This window comes from Urocitellus parryii, chromosome 3 (genome assembly GCF_045843805.1).
Source record: "Urocitellus parryii isolate mUroPar1 chromosome 3, mUroPar1.hap1, whole genome shotgun sequence".
NCBI lineage: Eukaryota > Metazoa > Chordata > Mammalia > Rodentia > Sciuridae > Urocitellus > Urocitellus parryii.
Window position 1 is genome coordinate 84,492,295 of NC_135533.1, and position 19,330 is coordinate 84,511,624.

Sequence of the window (19,330 nt, forward strand, 5' to 3'; positions counted from 1 at the left end):
GTTATCTGGTGAATGAGTATAATAGACAATGTGAAATCAGGAGCAGGACTCACAAGCAGAGGTCTGTGGAAAGGAGTAAACTTAATTGAAAGGAAAGATGTGGAGAAGGGAAATGGGGATTAAAGTATGCCATGGTTGGTATTAGGAGTGGATAAAGTGAATCTTGACCACAGCCTTCCTCTTTTTCTAGGCCTGTCCATGGCTTCTCTGTGTCCACAGAATCACACAGTAGCTTGAGAGATCATTTTTAAATATTTTCCCAGCATTTATCCAATCATTGGCTATTAACCTCCTTTTACCATACTTTAAGCTGCTTATGCAACTTTTCATATCTGAGATTATTTTTACACAAAACATTCACCATTTGCTTACTGGTTACATTAAGTTCTACAATATCTATCTTTGCAGATGTCAGCTTTTCAAAGTCTTCATTATGATCCTGTGCTCTTTAGATCTACGTTACCTATGACCCTTAATGAATGAGTGGGAGCTAAAGGAACATGTCATTTCCTGGGAAATGTCTCGCTTGAGATGACTGGCCCTCCATGGGGAGCTAGGAGCTCAGTTGGTCCTGTTGCTCACAGTACATGATCTATCTTTAATGGTACAAAATGTTGATGATATTAGAGCTTTTCATCACTCAATGTATTATGTTTCATAACCTTATTTATTAGAGATTATGCTCACTGGAATGGTAATGTTAGATTTTAATGAAGTTCTACTTCAATTCACCATCAATAGTACAATGTTTAGTAATTCTTTTGGGATTCTGCAATAATTGATGTATTATTAAGAAAACAATCACCATAGAGAAGATTTCTCTTAATTTGACTGATGGGATTTTCTAATTTTGCACTACTCAGGTATTAGTTATTGAATTCTTAGGAGCAAAGTATTAGTACTGAATTCTTGGGTACTTATGTAAAGGATATGCCAAGAAATAAAAGATTTCAATCTTTAGGGGCTTGTAAATATAATCAAGATAAGTTATAATGATCTACCCATTTGCTTTCTTGCCAAATAATCACATGAAAAGTGAAATTTGTAAAACAGGAGATATCAATAATAAAAATGGTCGTAAAGTCCTAAGAGGTTAATTCTCAGATGAATGGTGCTGCCAAAGTTTAGAGAGGCACAGGTCACTTCATGCTGGGATGTGCACAAGAAGCTTTTCTGGGGAGTTGGGATTTGATCTAGGAAAGTGGGAAGAATCTGGCTAGAAACTGAACAAGAGCATTCCATGAAGATAGGAAGGTGTGACCAAAAATGTGAGGTTTTAAAAGGATGGAATGCCTGCAGGGGAACAAGGAACTAATTAGCTTGTTGAAACAGAAGATGTACTACACAGTAATCAGGACTAGGCTAGAATGTGAGACTCTGTCACACTGTGGGGAAGACCTCTGGATGCCACAGTTAGGAATAAGTGCTCCATGGGCACTGGAGAGCCACTGGGCATTTTGAAGCAGCAGAAAAATACGACTTAAGAAACTTCGGAATTCTTTTTCTTGAAAATATTTTCCCCTTAACTCAAAAATTAGTAACTGGTTTTGAATTCTTTTATACATGGTATCTCCAAGCATTTAGATAACATTCTGGATGTGCCCAGAATGATGCTGGAGAATAATACCAAATTCTCTTATTCTATATACTGTACTGTGTTGGGTATTATGCCATCTTGTACTCATAAAAATATCATACTATGCCTAATGAAGATAGAGAATCTCAAGGGAATTCAGATTTTTTTATAGAATGATCATGAGATTTCTTAGTAGATTTTGAGTAAATGCTGTATTTATACTAATAATATAGAATGGTATCATAAATACACAGATCTATATTGTTGCTGATGTGGTGACTATAAAGGTTCCACAGAGGTGTGAACACAGAACATTACACTTTAAAATTGCCAAAAGTGATACAAATTTTAATCAGCTTTTTTTTCAAAATACTTAGATTTCATAAACCTGATTCTATAATTAAATTATGGCATATTTGAGGACAGGTGCTATTTACCCACCATCATAGCATCTATACTATACCTTATACATAGTAACATAGATGAGGAAAAAAAAAAACAGTAGTGATGGTCAAGGACAGTGTGGATGGAAAAACAAAAAAAAAACCCCTGTTTTATCCATAATTATTGTGATTTATGTCCTTGAACTAATTCTTTAACTCAGCACACTGATTTAGAATAAGGCACCAAGATAAATCACAGTGCAGGATCAAGGATTAGTGAAAGTTCATTCTGTCTGGAGCATCAAGGGTTTGAGCAGCAGACTGGAATTTGGCCTGGCCAGTGAGTTTGAACTTGGTCCACTCGGGATTGGGGATCCAAAAAAGTTACTGAACAAAGGATTAATATGAACATGCTATATATTCTAAGATCAATCTCTTGGTAGTGTGTAGAATGGATCAGGTTTGGTTGGAGAAAGAGAAATAGATACAGCCTCAGGAAGTGGGGAGAGCACTCAGGAACACTTGTAATGATCCAGGTGAGAAATCAATAAACTTGAGTGAATGGAGAGCCAGAGATGGATGATATCTTAGAAGCAGGATCAGTAATAACTGGTAACTGATTTGACTGGGGGAAGTGAGGTGACCAAGGAAGGAGTCAGGATGGGTTTAAGGTTCTTTAAATTTTTTTTAAAAAATCTGGAATGACTAATGATTCTATTAACAGAAATAGAAAATAAAGTAGAAAGCTGTATTTGTAAGGAAGATGGTGAGCTTGATCTTAAATATGAGTATGACATGATAGAATATAGTTACTTGAAATGAGGCCAGAGCTCAGAAGAGAGGCCCAATGTGAAGATGAGATATGGTCAGTATGCCATCTTCCTAGTGTCTTTTTAACATATGTGCCAGTGCATGTTTACTTGATGGCTAAGAACGAGGTGATTCTTACCAAATTTCTATTGAGAGACAATAAACTATTGGTTAAGCGAACTTGACCTCCAGAGTCAGAATGCCTAGGTTGGAATTCCAACTCTGCCATTTCCCAGTTTATGACTCTATGTAAGTTGAGTCTTTCTGTGCCTCAGTTTTCTTACCTGTAAAACAGAAATAGTAATAGTACTGATACCATAAAGTATATAAATTATTAAGTGAGATAATACTTAGGAAAGTACCTGGCACATACAGCACATACTAAGGGTTAACCCTTACCATTAAAATTATCATCATATTATCTAATGTTCTTTTGATGAGCTAGCTTCCCAGTGAAGGTCTTCTTCTTTGCTCTAATGTATGCATCTACATGTAGTGGTACTTGAAGGTATAAAGTTGCCCAGAGAAAAAACGTATAAAAAGAGAAAGAGCTTTCCAAATACAAAATCTTCATCACATTAAAGCACATCGTAATAAACGGTATTTGATGTATGTGTGAAATCTCACGTCATTGTACACATGAGCCTCACTTTAAAAATTCAGTGCAGGTTTTTCAAAGTGTCAAGTATACACACGGGGCTGTGATTCTGTCCTACAAGGTCTTGCCTTTCCTGGCTCCAGCGTCCCTTCCCAATCTCAGTTTAACCTCTCTCTGCCTCACAGCTATGCCATCTGTCTGTGTCCTGAACACTCCCGCACTGTCCAGCCCCGGTGCCCTGACACTTGGTGTTCTCTGTGCCTGAAAAGAATTTGCTTGTTTTTTTTTTTTTTTTGCATTGAAATGTCACCTCTTCCCTGACTGCAGAATATAAAATGGTCACTCCTTCACCCATCATCCTCTTATCTTCCCTCACAGCACTTTCTACAATCTGTAATTATCTTAGTAGAGACCACATCTGCCTTTTTCATGCTTAAACTCCCAACACCAAGAACAGATTCTGGCATGCTTTCGATAAATATTCATTGGATGAATGAAATACATAATAATAAGAATGTCTGATGTGAAGAATAATAAGAACCTAAGGCAAAATAGAAACAAAAAGTTTCATTAAAGAAATAAAGAATATACTGGAAAATGAATAATTTGAAATAATCAGAATCAGTAAGCATTAGGAAATCTAACATGCTGAGATGTTTATGTACAAATATTATACGTACCAAGAAAACAAACAGGGAAGGCAACAGGAGGACCAAAGGGGTGGCCAGAAAGGCTAAATTTCCAGAGATCAAGGTGAGATGCAGGACTAGTGATTAGGGGCGTACTGGTGACTTCTGCAGGAGCTGGTTTAGTTAGGGATCAGGACAGAAAACCAAACTACCAGGGGTTAGTGAGTGAGCAGGAAAAGAGAGGAGACAGGGCACAAAGAGAGCTCCCAAGACTGTGTGTGCTAAAGAAAGCAGAGTGAGGTTATAGTTCCGTGAACTGTGATCACAAAAGTGGAAAGAGGTCGAGACAAGCAGGTAGGGGATTCAGGATCTGGTTCAAAGACAGCTTGAGAATGCCACTCAGACTCTGCAACTTAATCTCCTCGTTCTTCTATGAGAAAACATTTTCTAGCCCATCTCAACTTCTGGATAAGGAACAAAGGGGCCAATAGATAATAAGTAGCTATAAGGAGCTGTCGTTTCCTTATAAGAATTCTAATGAAGTTCTAAGAAAGAGGAACAGATCTATGAAATAATGTTTTCTTTGAAACAAAATCAAGGTAAAATTTCACTTAGGCTTAATTAAGTTAGATTGGATTTTTTCCCACTTTGTTGAAAGCTTTGCACCACTCAACTGAGTACTTGTGAGGCCAGATATGAAGAGTGCTTATATTTATCACTGACATTTTGTTGAACTTGTCCATTCTTATTAATCTTTGCTTTAAAGTAAGCAGCCAAATACTCTTAGGAAGTTGATATTCCCAGCTGACCTATCTGCAAAAATAGTGAAGCTTGATACTCTCCTGCTGCAGTCTGTCTTTAGAGATGTGTGTATTTGCGCCCGGGTGTGTGTGCACATACGCACACGTGCTTGTGTCTAGGACCTAAAAAAGCAATTAAATTTTTGTGAAGCTACCACAAATTTTATCATATCCTGTCTTCCAAAAACATGCAGGAGTTAAAAGAAAAAGTCAGCTATGATTTGTTTATTCTGCTTGGGAGGCAAATCATATCTGCAGAATGAAGACTCCAGTTAAAACGTCTGATATGAAGGTAGTGAGAAGCTGGGCCTTTGAACTAATTGTTGAGGTTTCTTGGTGGCAAATGATATTAAGTTTTGTTCTGACACAAAACCTGCAGTGTGGATATCTGACCTTCTGGCACAGTGTTAGGATTGAAGAATATAAGGTTCACAAGAAAAATCTTAATAGTCCAGCTCCATTAGTGTAATTTTTCTTCTTGCTTTATAAATGTCAACATTTTTGTCTGACTAGTGGGTGACATTTGTTAACCTTCTGCTTCAGATGTTTCAATACATATTCTGATTCTCCAAGAAATATAAATATATGTACCTGAAAATTTAGAATTCAGACAATAAATAATCCAAACCATCAATAATTTCTAGTGAATCTACTGGGTTCTTTAAAAGCAAGTCTGATCCTTTTTTGGTAGGGTCCTTTTCTCTTGGTAAAGTTTCCATTTCCTTCTTTTCTCTCTTTACACATTCTTAGTGCACTTACAGTTGCTTTTCAGATTGCTCTCTCATATCCAGTTCTTGGGTGATTAATTCTCCCATTTGGCTTATTCATCACTGTAACCCCCCTAAATACAGTTGAAAGCACAATGCCAAAAGTTTTTATCTGTACTATTTTCATTCTCTTTCAGAACTACACATTTTGACATTTCCACTGCATTTCTTTCTCTTTTAGCTCATAAGCTATTTAGGAGTTTACTTTTTAGCCTCCAAACATAGGGATATTGAGGTATTTTTAATTTTCTTAATAGAGTTGTCTCTCATAATGAAATTTCATTGTAAAGAATATAGTCTGTATGATAAAGGTTCACTGAAATTTGCTAGGATTTGTGATTTATGTGCCATCAGTTTCCATGATTATTCTAATGTATACTGAAAGAACAGAAATTCTCCACTATTTATAAGACTGATTTTATATGTTTTTAAATATATTAGACCAAGGTCACTAATTTTGTGGTTAAAATCTTCCATATTTTTACTAATGCTTTGCTTCCTTGGTCTACTAGGCTCTAAAAGTGGTATGTTAAAATTTCCTACTATGACTGAGGATTTGTCAAATTTGTTTTCAAGTCTTTGTATTATTGATTTAAAGCTTATTTTTATATTACTGATTTAAAGCTTATTATTTTACAGTTATTATGTAGTATTTTATAATCTTACCATTGCTATGTCTTAAAGTACAGGATTGCTATAGTAGCTTTCTATAGAAAGGATTGTCTGAAATATTTATTTCCCTTTCCTTGCTTTGAAAATTTCTATGTGGTTTTTATTTCAGGTCTAACTGCTCTAAGAAGAGTACTTTTAGATTTTAAAAAAATGCCCAATGTGATAATTTCTTTTAATAGATTGATTTAATCAAGTTACATGTATTATAATTACTTTTTATAGTAAGTCTTATATTTTTATCATATTTTCTCTTTGCTCCTTTATTTCCCATCCCCTGCCTTCTTTGGGGTTAAAAAATTCTTATGTAGACACTTTTAATATCCCTTCTATTGCTTTGGGTAACTTAAAATTGCATTTTTAGTTCTATTTTTAAGTTGTGAATTTTTAAAATGTAATTCCTACTTCTAAATTTCCCAACAAGGACAAAAGCTACTACTCATTTCTTCTTTTCTCCTTTCTCCTAAATAGGACAGTACTTTGGACGCTTTTATTACCTATGCCTCCATCTTATTCTATGTAACTTTTTAATTGTTGGCTGAATTGAGTTAAAATCAGGCTCATTTAGAAATAAGCAATAGATGAAGTTACTGACTCACTTTACCTGTTTGTATGTTTACTACTGTTTCTTGCACCTGTCTTCTGTGTTTACTCTTCTGGCTGAAACACATAGTAAGGGGTGGAGCTGGGATTCAAAATGATGTACATTTCCCTGCTAAGTCCTTGCTCTAGATCTATGACCTACTAGTCACAGACAGAGTGAAAGGTATTCTGGGTGTATGGGTGGGGGAAGTAGAGGTAAGACGGAGTGGACAGGAAGAGGGAAGTGGATGATGGCTTGAAAGAAAGTGCAATGACTATAAGACACAAGCTAGTTTTGAAACTATCTGCTGGAGCACAGGATTCCTATGCCAGAGAAGCAAAACAGCAAATTCATGAGACATGAATACAGTATGTATACATAAGATATAAATAATCATGAAGAATTAGAGGTAGTAAGTCAAGGAATGGGCCAGAAAGGGGTAGCGACACCCTTTCGAGGCCTGTGTAAGGATGGTGAAGTAGATAAAAAGCCTGGCACATAGTAAGTGCCCAGGAAAATTTATGAACTAAAGGAAATTAAAGCAAGAAAGAAAAGAAGGATGGAAACAGAAAAAGGTGAAGAAAGTGAAGAAAATAAGTGAATGAGAAAAGACAAAGTAATAAGAAAGTAGGAAGAAAACCAAAGGAAAAAATTTTTAAAAGGGTAGAAGAAAGTAAATACAAAGAAAGATATCATTTTGCTTTAAAATTTGTGTTTATGTATTTGTATATTTTAATAGGCAAAAGAAAAAAGACAAAGATTCATATCATACAGTTAGCAATGTTTACTTGGGTAAGGGCAACTTCCATTTTTTTTCTTTTATGCTCATCAGCAATACTTAGTTTTTTTCTGGTATGTACAGGTTTAAAATCTAAAAACAGGTATGTAGAGACAACTGTTTTTAAATACAGACATATTTTTAAATATAGACATGTACATATCTAAAAATCAAGACTTGACAATAACAAAAAAGACATGAACATAGAGTCATAAACAAGTAGCTTCTGTGGCTTGCAAAGTCCACTCAGGTGTGTGACCCTCTTCACAGAGCAGCCTCTGAGACTCCCAGGCCACCTCCAAGGGCAGAAGACCACCTCGAGTGAATTGAAGAGCTATTCTCTTCAGTTCCCATAAAGAGTTTCAGTTCTTCTATAGCCACCTGCCAAATCCCAGGTAGCCCTGGACCTTCTTAGCCTTGTATTCCCACAGGATGCCTGATTCCCTTTATTTTACCTCATTTTTTATATTTTTGGTATCAGGGACTGAACTCAGGGTCACTAGACCACTGAGCCACATTCCTAGCCCTATTTTGTATTTTACTAAGAGATAGGGTCTCACTGAGTTGCCTGGTACCTCGCTTTTGCTGAGGCTGGCTTTGAACTCGAGATCCTCCTGCCACAGCCTCCCTAGGCACTGGGATTACAGGCGAGTGCCACCACACCTGGCCTGACTCCCTTTAGTTAAGGTCCAGTCCTTTGTCCACACGTGGGTCTTTCCCCGTCAGCCTCAAAAAATCAACCCTATCCTAATAGTATACACCAAGTATCCAAACACTTACCATGTCAAAATAAATAAATAAATAAACAAACAAACAAACCAAAGAAAGAAAGTTGTTTGCATCCTTCACAGACAGTAGCTTGTAAGAATAGAGAAAATGCTTCCCTACTTTTCTTTTTGTTTGCCTTTGTGGCCACCTTGGATTTTTCTCACTTCCCTAAAATAGACAGAACTTCAACACTGTCCTGAAGGAAATGGTGACAGGTAGGTCCAGCTACTCTTTTATAACCTAGAAACAGTCTACGTAAACTTTGTTTCATGTATGTAAGAAAACCTACATTATATCCATAAAATGAATAAACTCTTATCTGGAGCTTGGGTTATGAATCTATATAACTCAAGAGATATGAATTAAAATGTGATAAACAAAAAGTTTCACAACCTCAGCCCTACTGACATTTTGGGTCAGATAATTCTTTGTTTATTATAGCTGCATCCCTGGCCTCTACCCACTAGATGTTTATAACTCAGGTGCAAGCACACACAAACATACCCTAGTTGGAACTATCAAAAATGTCTTCAAACATGGTCAAATGTATCCTGGGAGCCAAAATCTTCCCTGGGTAAGGACTACAGCTTGCAAAATGGGTCATTTTATCTCTCTACCAATAGAAATATATATTTTTCATGCATACAGGTTTTTTGAGTTTTAGAATGTATTAATATCATCTCTTGTAATGAAAAGAATTTTGTTTGCAATGCCAGTGGCAAAGTAGAGAAAAGCTATGTGACAAGCAAAATCATATTCTGAAATAGGTAACATAAATAACACTAAAAACACAGCTACATTCGGCAAAGATAAAAATATAAACATAGTATATGCATGCATTGACCCTTAAGTTATGAATATTTTCCCTATTTTTAAAATAACTTCAGATAACCCTCAGCAGAGTTTGGAACTGAAACTATCCAAAAATTTTACTCCAAACTAGTTACACATTTGGGAAAAAATATTTACCACACTATATATCTGGATACAATATCACCATAATAACTATAATTCAGAACCATTGTTTGAGAAAAAATGCTGGCAGGCTACCTGTATTAACAATATTAAAATGTTGAATATATGTGTTTCTGTGAAGGTTAACTGACAATTTCCATTGTATCCCAAAAAAGGAATGAGAAAAACTGGTGAAGTTAGAACCTACTATCATAACAATGTTAATACCGGATACCAGATCCCTATTACCTTGACATCTACTTGGTAATGTGAATGATAATTATTCAGGAGGAAAATAAAGCTAAAATATATTTTGAGGCTTTGTAACCATTCTGATTAAATTTGCATTTGTGCCCACCTGCTGGAAATTACTTCAAATTTAAGTTACCCAAACACTATTCTTTTTCATGTACATATAATAGTTTCATTGAAAAAAAGCTATAGCTGCATTTTACTTTTTATTCCATTTTAGATACATATGACTGGACTGAATATATTTAAGTGTAATTGAATAACCAAAGGATAAAAACATTCTTTTCTAGCTCAGATAGTTCAATCTGTCATTGCAATAAAAAAATGAATTCACACTTAAAAAAAATAGGTTAATGGAATAGAAATTTGTCTTCCTGCTTTCTGCTGCCCTCTCTCCTCCAGCCCACTGTGCCAGAAAACATTTCAAGTGCAATTCCCCTGAAAACTGTAGATTTAATAGGCTAATGGGTGGTTACTACTCTTGTTACCAGGATGATTCTATTCCACCTCTGTCTAGAAAAATCTTTTTGTTGGTGGTGTTTCTACACAATTACTTGCCATTAAAGTGTATGTGTTATAGTGGTGGCAGGGGGCGGGGGGAATCCAGTGACACAGTCACTAGAAGAACAAGCTGGACTGATTTCTGTAACAATTTCCCAAGTATTTCTTCCCATTTTCAGAATTAAAAATCAGACAAAAATGCTTCTCTATAGTTTTGATGAAAAAATGAGCAATAAATTGTGAAATGCTAAGCCAAATGAACTCATTACTGTGTTACAAAATAATTTAACACACACCAATATATTAGCTGTGCAATCAAAAATATAGTGATATCACAATACATACAAACCCAATTGGCTTATGCTAATAAGTAATAAAACATAAAAGATGCGAAAGCATTGATTGGGGTCTTTGAAGAAAAGCCAAATACCTTCACCACTCCCCAGAAATACCATTTCCTCAACCCTTCTGCCATATATATAAATTCCCTAAGCACAAAGAAATCCAGAATTTATTTTTATTCTTTTATGAAGTTAGTTAAAAATTAATGAATAAGAAATTAAAGTGAAGGTGCTGTAATAAAGTTAGAATATTCTAACTGAAAAACAATTACAATGAAACTATTTACACTCCCGTGGAATTATAGACATTTTTCAAGGGATATTTTGCAATACAATTTTTTAAACAATGTTTTCTTCTTCTTACTCTTGAGACTTAAACACTGAAGGTTTACTTCATTTTTTTAAAAATACACTTATTAAAGTAAGATTTGACTTTCCCAGAAAAAGAGCTTTATCATTTAAAGTACCATGTTGACTGCTTAGATTTTTCTTCCAATACATCTGTAGGCCTCGTCTTTCAACTAAGAGGATAAGTTTTCAATAATATGAAATTGACAGAAAATTGTGTTGAAATGGTAGTAGTATTTAATTCTGGGAACTGAACTAGTGAGACTTCACAGATACATAGATCTTTGTACAGAACTGGAAAAATATCAACAGTTTGTCCATGGGCTCCATGCTTTTCTATTTTTACAGTTCTTATCACCTTTGCCTCAAAATTAAATTAAAACTTCATAGAAATGAAAGCAGTAAGTTCATTCTTATCCTGAAAGAATTTTTTTTTAATTAAAAAAAGTTACTTTCCTAGTTGTAGATATTTAAATAAACAAAAACTCTTAACTGTGAAATAACTTTAGGGGCTTCCCTACAAAAAAAAATCCCCTCTGTAGCGGCTGGCTCAGGCTTGACAAACACGCTGAATTGTGCAGATGTTGAAGTGGCTCTGGGTTACACTGGGGAAGAAAGAAGCACCAGACATTCCACAGCTGCCTCCAAGAGCTCCCTTCCCAGGGGCACAGTTGCAGGCTCTATCAAGCTCAATCACTTTGTACAGCAACTGGGGATCCCAGCCAGGGGCAAAGAAATCCCAGAGCAGCTTAAATTTCCCCCAGTACCACAGCAAGAAGTAACACTACTTAGAGTAACCAGTTATTTCCAACAATTATGTGGCCTTAGGCCAAAAAAGAATGAGAAAGAACAGCTGTTGTTAGAGAAGATGTTTCATAGTTTTATATTTTAAGCTACTTAGAGATCTTCCTAGGTCTTTATTATGGAAAAAAAACTATGAATAGTTGATCTTTATTCTTGATGGATTTTTTTTTTCTTCAGGTAGTAGGGAGAGAATAGTCAAGTTGAAGAATCATAGAATTTTACAGTTAATTCAATAATTATAATACAGTGACCATAGGCTTTAAAGGGATGGAATGTATATGACAGTAATATCATGTTCGAAGGTACTACACTCTTCCATTTTACCTATCTCATGAGTTCTCTCAAATATTTTGAAGACTAAAATAACTATTAATGAAATTGTGTGACTAAAAATAAACAGCCAAAGAATATTCTTTGCTACATAAGGTAACTGATGCCATGGCAGATGTCATTTCCTTAGGATGACCAGAAAGGGAGAGCTATAATGAAAAGCTCCACCAAATATAGAAATATTCAAGCACTGTACTAAATTACACTTATGCCTCCCAATGATATTATCCCCATTTTATAGGTGAAGAAATTAACTTATAAGATCATTGAACCAATAAATGATACAGCCCAGAATTTAAATTTTTTTACTCTAAAGTCCATGATCTTGCTATTAGGATTTTACTGACTGTGTTGCAATGCCACTTGTACGTTAATTCAGAACATCTTAAGTAATTTTCAAATCAATTTAAAAGGTGTATATCATGTCATTCAATTGTTCTAGTCAAGAGAAAAATAGCTTCTCTACATGAGATATTAGTTAAATCTCACCTTTTGCTTATGATCCCTTTTTCTTCTCTACTACTGACTTTTCAATGGTCAGAAAAAGGCATTTCAACTTAGAGGGTTAATGCTAATAAATTCCCCAAATGTTGTTATATCCTAATAATCCTAAATTTCAGATGCCTATCTTTTCTGTTTTAGGTTGATTCTCAAAATCGTAAGTGGATTAGCCAATAGGTCATTCTGTGTCACGCAACAGATACTGAGGCATCTGAACACTAACTATACCAGGCCTGAGAATTTACAGTAAGAAAGCTTTCATTTCATATTGATGCTAAAATATCAGTAAAGAAGACTCAAAAGGCCTGTGTTTATAGCTCATCAGCATTCCTCCAAAACAATGGGACACACAACAGCAAGGAGGAAGAAGAGGCAGAAGTTGATGACATATGGGGTGTGCATGGAACTTCTGGTTAATGGAAGTTCCAAGATGTATAAATAAAAAATGATGTGTGAGTCGGTGGAAAAAACTGTAAGGCAAGTCAATTTTTTAATTAAAAAATTATGTAGCATAAACAATGCTAATGAGCCAAAAGTCCCAAGAGATTAGGACTGTATCTGCTTCATTTTAATGTTCCATTCACTTTTTGTAATCGAACATCCACTCGCTTGAAATACCTCAAGCAGAACCCTTTATGTAAAATAGGGTTTTGAAGATTTTCTTTGTCCTTGTTCCTAATAGCTTACCATTTTCTACTCAAGTGTCAACTAGATGACAAATTACACACACACACACACACACACACACACACGCATGTGCAAAAAGAGCCCAAATATCTTAAATGAATCACCAGATAATAAATACCTGGAAGTTCCTCATAAATTTCATCGTCTATTGGTTGCCCACTTGTTGGTGGGTTGCTGATTGGTAGAGCATGCTCAACGTCATCATATAATTCTCCTTTTTCATCATAGTCCTCAGGAATAATATCAGATTCCATATCTAAAAAATGTTTCACGAAGCAAATTTTAAAGGGATGCAAAAGAGGCTTTATAAATTAAATTTCCTAAATAAGCACAATCCTAAAAAGTGACAGTAATATTTTATGCATACTCTTCTTCATTTAAAACATTTTTCAAGTTGATCATTTTGTACATATGTGATTTTAAAGTTGCCAACTGGCACTTATGGAAAAGATGCTTTTATATATCTAAAGCAAATAGTCTATATATTAAACCAGTCATGTTCCCTTTATAATTCTCATTGAAGTCAATAAGCTTTTGTATATGAAAACCAAAACTACTCAGTTTTTTAGTATTTTAAGACCAGGATTACATGTTCAACTGATGCTCTTACCTTGTAATACAAATTTCAGCTGCTGTACCCATTCCTCAGCATCTTTGGGAGAAGCTGCTGTAAACTAATAAAAGAACAAACAATAAGAACACAAATCACCACCGTAGAAATGAAAAGTATGTCGAATTCTTATCATTTCTTTAAGACCATTAGTAATTCTTTTCATGTCTAGTGGTACTTTTCTTGCAAGGATGCTTCTTATAATGTACAGTTAATTTTGACAAATTTACGTAATTGAAGCAGAGGATGATGGATTTGAAACTCTGATCAGCAGCTGGCAGCTGTGCAGGAAAAAAAGCTGCTTCTCTTCATCAATGTCAAAGACAGAACTGATGAACAAAATTTGCCCTTGACAATTAGAAGACACCCATGAATTTCTTTAGACTGCTGGGTATAGTTTTCTTAAAAATGTTCTTGTCAGATTCCAACACACTACCTGACAACTTAATTAACTGGCTTTCAACTGCAATCTCAGATATTTAAAACTTATTAAACATACATTCCATATTGATGCCTAGCTGATAGCTCTTGAATTGCAGAGCTGATACGTGTCTTTATCTTCATTTTCTCCCACACCCCTAAGCAATACAATATGCATTACCACTCTAATATTTTTCCTTTGATAATTTCACTCTTTCTGCTATGTAATTCTTTTAGGAAATCATACAGCTCTATTAAAATAGATATAAAATGCTACATGTAAAGCAATTGATAAATTATATATTCACTTCATCCTTTTCAAGAAGATATCACTTGAAGTAATCTGAATTTTTTAAAAATGTATTTTCTCTTATATGAATGTCCAATGTACAAAAACCAGTATTTTTGTATTATTACTAACATGTCAGTGAGTGCTGTTTTAACAAACTGTTAATGTCTCTATAAATGAAACCAGAACATCTTATCAACTTAATTTCAAGGCAACATAAAAACTCCAACCTGATAGATCCGTTTATCAGGAGCAGAGATTTCAAAGCAGCAATCTTTCTTTGCATCCTTCCTAAGGGTGTTATTCATTCTGACATCATAGCCATCTATTGCAAATTCACCTTTCTGTTGTTTGTCTGTTGAAGATAAAACCACAGTTAGAATTTTACTTACTACAGCAAATATAAATGTTTAGTCAATTTTCTTTTATATAGATTTTCTTTGTCAATTCTTAGAAAAGAGTAATTTTGGTCATAATGTTTTAGTAATGTAATGCTTAAATAACATTTCTACATATCATTTTTAATTCTAAAATACAGATATACTGGAGACAGTTGCATCTAAAAAGGATATCTATGGGAACCAGGGATTGTGGTCTTGTTCATGAAGTGTGGATATAAGACCCTTGTATATAGGGAATATATAAGAACTAGAATTTAGAACTTGCTAGACAAACCCACTACCAACTCTGGCTCTTTCAGATTTAGAAAGTCAATTGAAAACTTGTCTAGTTGAAACTTTCTGGGTTTCATTAACCATTACCTCCTGTTACCAACCTCTTCCCACCATCATCATCAAAACAAAATATATTTTCTTAAAAAACAAAACTTGGTACAAATGTAGCTCTAAATTTTAAATGCAAAGCAAAACAAAACTAATTACAAAAAAGCTATAATGTGAAAACAAAATAGTTGGCTGGAGAAGGGTAGAAAAGTTTATAAGTCATAACAAAAATTGAGATTTATTAACCAGTCAATGCTAAGACTGAGTTTAGAAAAGCCACGGGGAACAGGAGACCTTCCTGCACTAGATTTTTAGGAAGCAATAGAATCAGGTGACCCTGATTTATACTAGCAGATACACCTTATACAAAATTCCCAGGAACACATTATAGGGCCATGCAGCAGATCTTCCATTAAAGTCTAAGAGGAGAACCAGAGAGAGACCATGAATGCTATTTATTATAAACATTACAGATTATACAGATAGGCCATTGTCCCAGGTTAGGTAAAAGAAGAAAAGCAAACTAGCAGACAGGTGTCAGAAAGATATAATACAAAAAAATGTAAGATTTTGAGATGTAGAAATTATAAATAAAGTAGGAGAATCAAAGTAAACTTTAGCCATTGTTTAACATGTTTGTTTCTTTTGGGGTTTTTTTGTTTGTTTTTTATTTTACAGTACAATGCATTTTGACATACTGTACACAAATGGAGCACAATTCTCATTCCTCTGGCTGTGCATGGTGCAGAGTCACTCCAGTAGTGTAATCACACATGTATATAGGGTAATAATGTCTGTCTCATTCTACTGTCCTTCCCATCCCCACAGTCCTATCCCTCCCCTCACTTGCTTTACATCTTTTATAAAAGAAAAAATTCACATACAAGTTACAAAAGAGATAAAAGATGAAGTGACATAACATAAATAAAAAGGGCTGAGACAGGTAGAGATTGAAGTGAAGTCAGCAAAGCAAGGGAAAAACTATATAAAGGAATTGGAAAATGCAGTAGATAAATAAATGATGTATTAGAAGTGGAGTGATAAAAAGTAAGATTGACATTGCTGAAAACTAGATCATGTATACCTTGAAAATCTCACTTAGCCTATAGGAAAACAAGTAAAAGAGGACAGGGAGAAAAGGTAATATGATAGACATGGAGGACTGACAAAAATACAACATAAGGAAAAAGAGTGTTCTGGAAGATGAGTAACAAAACAGTGCCAATAATCAGATGTAACAGAAGAAAACTTCATTCTGCCAAAGACAGACCCAAGTCTGCAGAACAAAAGATGATGTTGTTTAACCAAGTGAAAGTAATAAAAAAGAAACTAATACTTAAACCTACTTGCTTGATTGGGGATAAAGAATCATATGAACAGCCAAGTGGGGTAGGGTGTGGGACCAGAAAGGTTAAACAGAAGGAAATTCCTAACTCTTCCTCAATAGATTTGTAAAAGCATAATCATAAAGTAGCTTAGAGAGTCAAGGGTCCTATGTTTTTTCTCATATGTGTAAGGTAGAGAGGAAAAAGGACGAGAAAAATGGGGGAGGGAATCTCATTAAAATAGAAGGGAGATCAGTAGAGTAGAAGAAAGAGGCAGGAAGGTAGTGAAAGGGGAAGTATTGGGGAATGAGATTGGCCAAATTATACTGTTATAGCATATGCATGTATGAATACAAAGCAAAAAATCCCACCATTATGTATTATTATATTGCACCAATAAAACTATGAAAAAGCATACAGTATGCAAATGTGAAAAAATAAAAATAAAAAAAAATAAAGTAGCCATATTTCCCATTAGTCAACATGGTACAAGAAGTTCAAGGCATAAAATGGGAGACATGGCTATAATAAGACCTGCTCTTCTCCCTCACATCAGCTTCACTTCTGGGCAGAGAAAACTTCAACATTATATGATTATCCACAAAAATTTATATATACAGGTTAGTTCCAAGGGATTTTCTGAGACTGTTTCAAGAACATCTGTTGATTTGACACAGATTGTTAAAACCAGTTAAATGCCAACTGAATAGGAAAGAAGGTATCTAGGTTCATTTACCTATAACTGTGAAAGACTAATAAAATAATTTATCTTAGTGAACTTCACACACAGCAGAAGCTTATTCCCTTAAGTGCCAAAACTTTTAAAAGTTTTAGTCATTGTGATGGAAGTCTTTCTAAAATATATACTTCCTTAGCTTCTCAAAAAAATGTGTTTTAAATGTAATTGAATGTTTCCTTGACAATCTAGCAGTATCATTTTGAGTATTAGTTTTTATAGTATGCTATAACACACTGATGTCTGCCAGATGTTTGAGCTGTTGGCCCCCCTATTAAATTTTCCTTGGCTTCTACTTCACATTTCAACCTTGCCTCTATCCTATTGCTCAAGCTCAATGTCTACAGAGCTGGAGGCTGCCAGGAGAAACTAGAATGAAATCCATTACGTCAGTAACTTAATTTTACATAATTCTAATTCAGTATGTTCCAACGTAAAACCAGTTGGCTCCAATCTCCTCCAAAACATAATACAAGAGGCTATTGACAAAAGATTTCCTTCTACTTGTCCACTGTCTTTTAGGTTTACAGCTGCATTCTGGATTTTTTAAGCTTCCAAAAAGACAACGCACATTTACCAAGCTCCTTTCATATGTCAGGATCTTAATATAATACATCTCATATGTGCCTTGTAACAGAAGGTATATATTATATCCCAAATACTTATGGGAAAACAAACCTTAACTTAACCAACTTATAGTCACACAAATGGTTAAGTGGTAAGAACTAGGACTCTAAGCAACTATGATACTAACCATTTCACATGGTTTTCTAGAGAGGTGTTTCCCAAAGTATATTTCAAGAAATCACTTATCTTGAATGCCTGCTAAAAATGCAGAAAGGGCTACCACTCTGCACTTGCTATACAGGAATCTCTAAGAGTGGATACAAGAAACCAAATTTTAGCAAGCATTCCAGGTGATTTTGATACTAAGATGTGAAAAACCACTGTCCTAGACAGAATACATAATTTATGAAGTCACCATAAAGAAAATAAGTATTATCTTACATTTCTTCCTATAACTTGGGTCAAACTTTCTCAGCTTCCTTTATGGGCTCCTCTACCTTTTCCTGTTTCTTAAACAGCCATGATGGGTTATGTTCTAAATCCTGCTCTTTTCTCACTTTACAGAGCTCCCTGGGCAATCACATTTAGTTCTGAGGATTAAATTCCTATCAACATGGCTGTGACTTATAATTCTCTATATTTAGTACAGTTTCAAGACTATATATCCAAAACTTCATCTATGAGCTGTATGTTTCCTCTTTTGAATGTCCTTCAGATACAATGAACAGAACACACTCAAAAGGAAGATCATATCTCCATTCCCAACACTTGTGATCCCCAATTCCTATGATATTTCTTGTAGTTCCCATCTCAATAATGAATACTTCCTTTAACTCAAGCCCCCAAACAGGAAAACTGAGTACCATTTTTTATTTCCCCCTTTCCTTCACCAGGTTCCCCTACGCTCCCCCAAATACCCACTGCCACCTACCAAAATCCAATCAGTGCTATTTTTTCTTACAAATATACTTGCTTTTTCCCTTCTTCATTGGCCCTTAGAAGATATGCTTAGAACAACCACTCTCATTTCATTTTAAATACATCAACTAATTAAATAATTCTAAATCTTTATGACCCTTATAAGTCATATGTATTTATCAACTGGGACTCCCTAGCACCTAATCTTTCCTGTTTTTGTCCTGAGATTATTGGGTATGGGGCCTAGATTCCTGCCACAGTAGCAGGAGAGTGGCAGATCTTCTCTGTTCCAGCTCAGCAAGCAGATGCTCCAGCCTGGAACCTCAAACTAAAGAGAGTAACAAACCAATCAAGAACATTCAGAATCCATTCTGGTGGCAAAGATACTTGCCAACTAGTGGCAGTTAACAGTGCAACATCACATGTCCTGTTACAGCAAGGCCAAGGGCAGCAGTGTGTTCCAACCAGACTCTGCAGGGACTGGGCTGAAATTCTGCCACCTTGCTCCTCTTGGTTCTCGCTTACTTTCTGGCATGGTTGTTTGCTTTCCCATCAATTCTGCCAAAAGGGTGATACTCTCCTAACAGTTTAGTCTTCTGCATCAAGTTGGTTTCTGCTTTTGGTTTCAAGACACTAACTTGGCACAATGGCTAATAAACAGAAA

The 19,330-nt window shown here is 35.0% G+C and overlaps 1 protein-coding gene across 2 annotated transcripts in view; it reads right to left on the bottom strand.

The window, feature by feature from the left end:
• Skap2 (src kinase associated phosphoprotein 2) overlaps positions 1-19,330 on the bottom strand; it is a 182,216-nt gene that overhangs the window by 49,582 nt on the left and 113,304 nt on the right. For both annotated transcript variants that reach the window (XM_026400234.2, XM_026400233.2), the window contains exons 7-9: positions 14,629-14,753; positions 13,690-13,753; positions 13,198-13,335 (exon numbers count right to left, since the gene is read on the bottom strand). In XM_026400234.2, the coding sequence (XP_026256019.1) occupies positions 13,198-13,335; positions 13,690-13,753; positions 14,629-14,753 (327 nt within the window). The remainder of the gene's footprint in view (positions 1-13,197; positions 13,336-13,689; positions 13,754-14,628; positions 14,754-19,330) is intronic.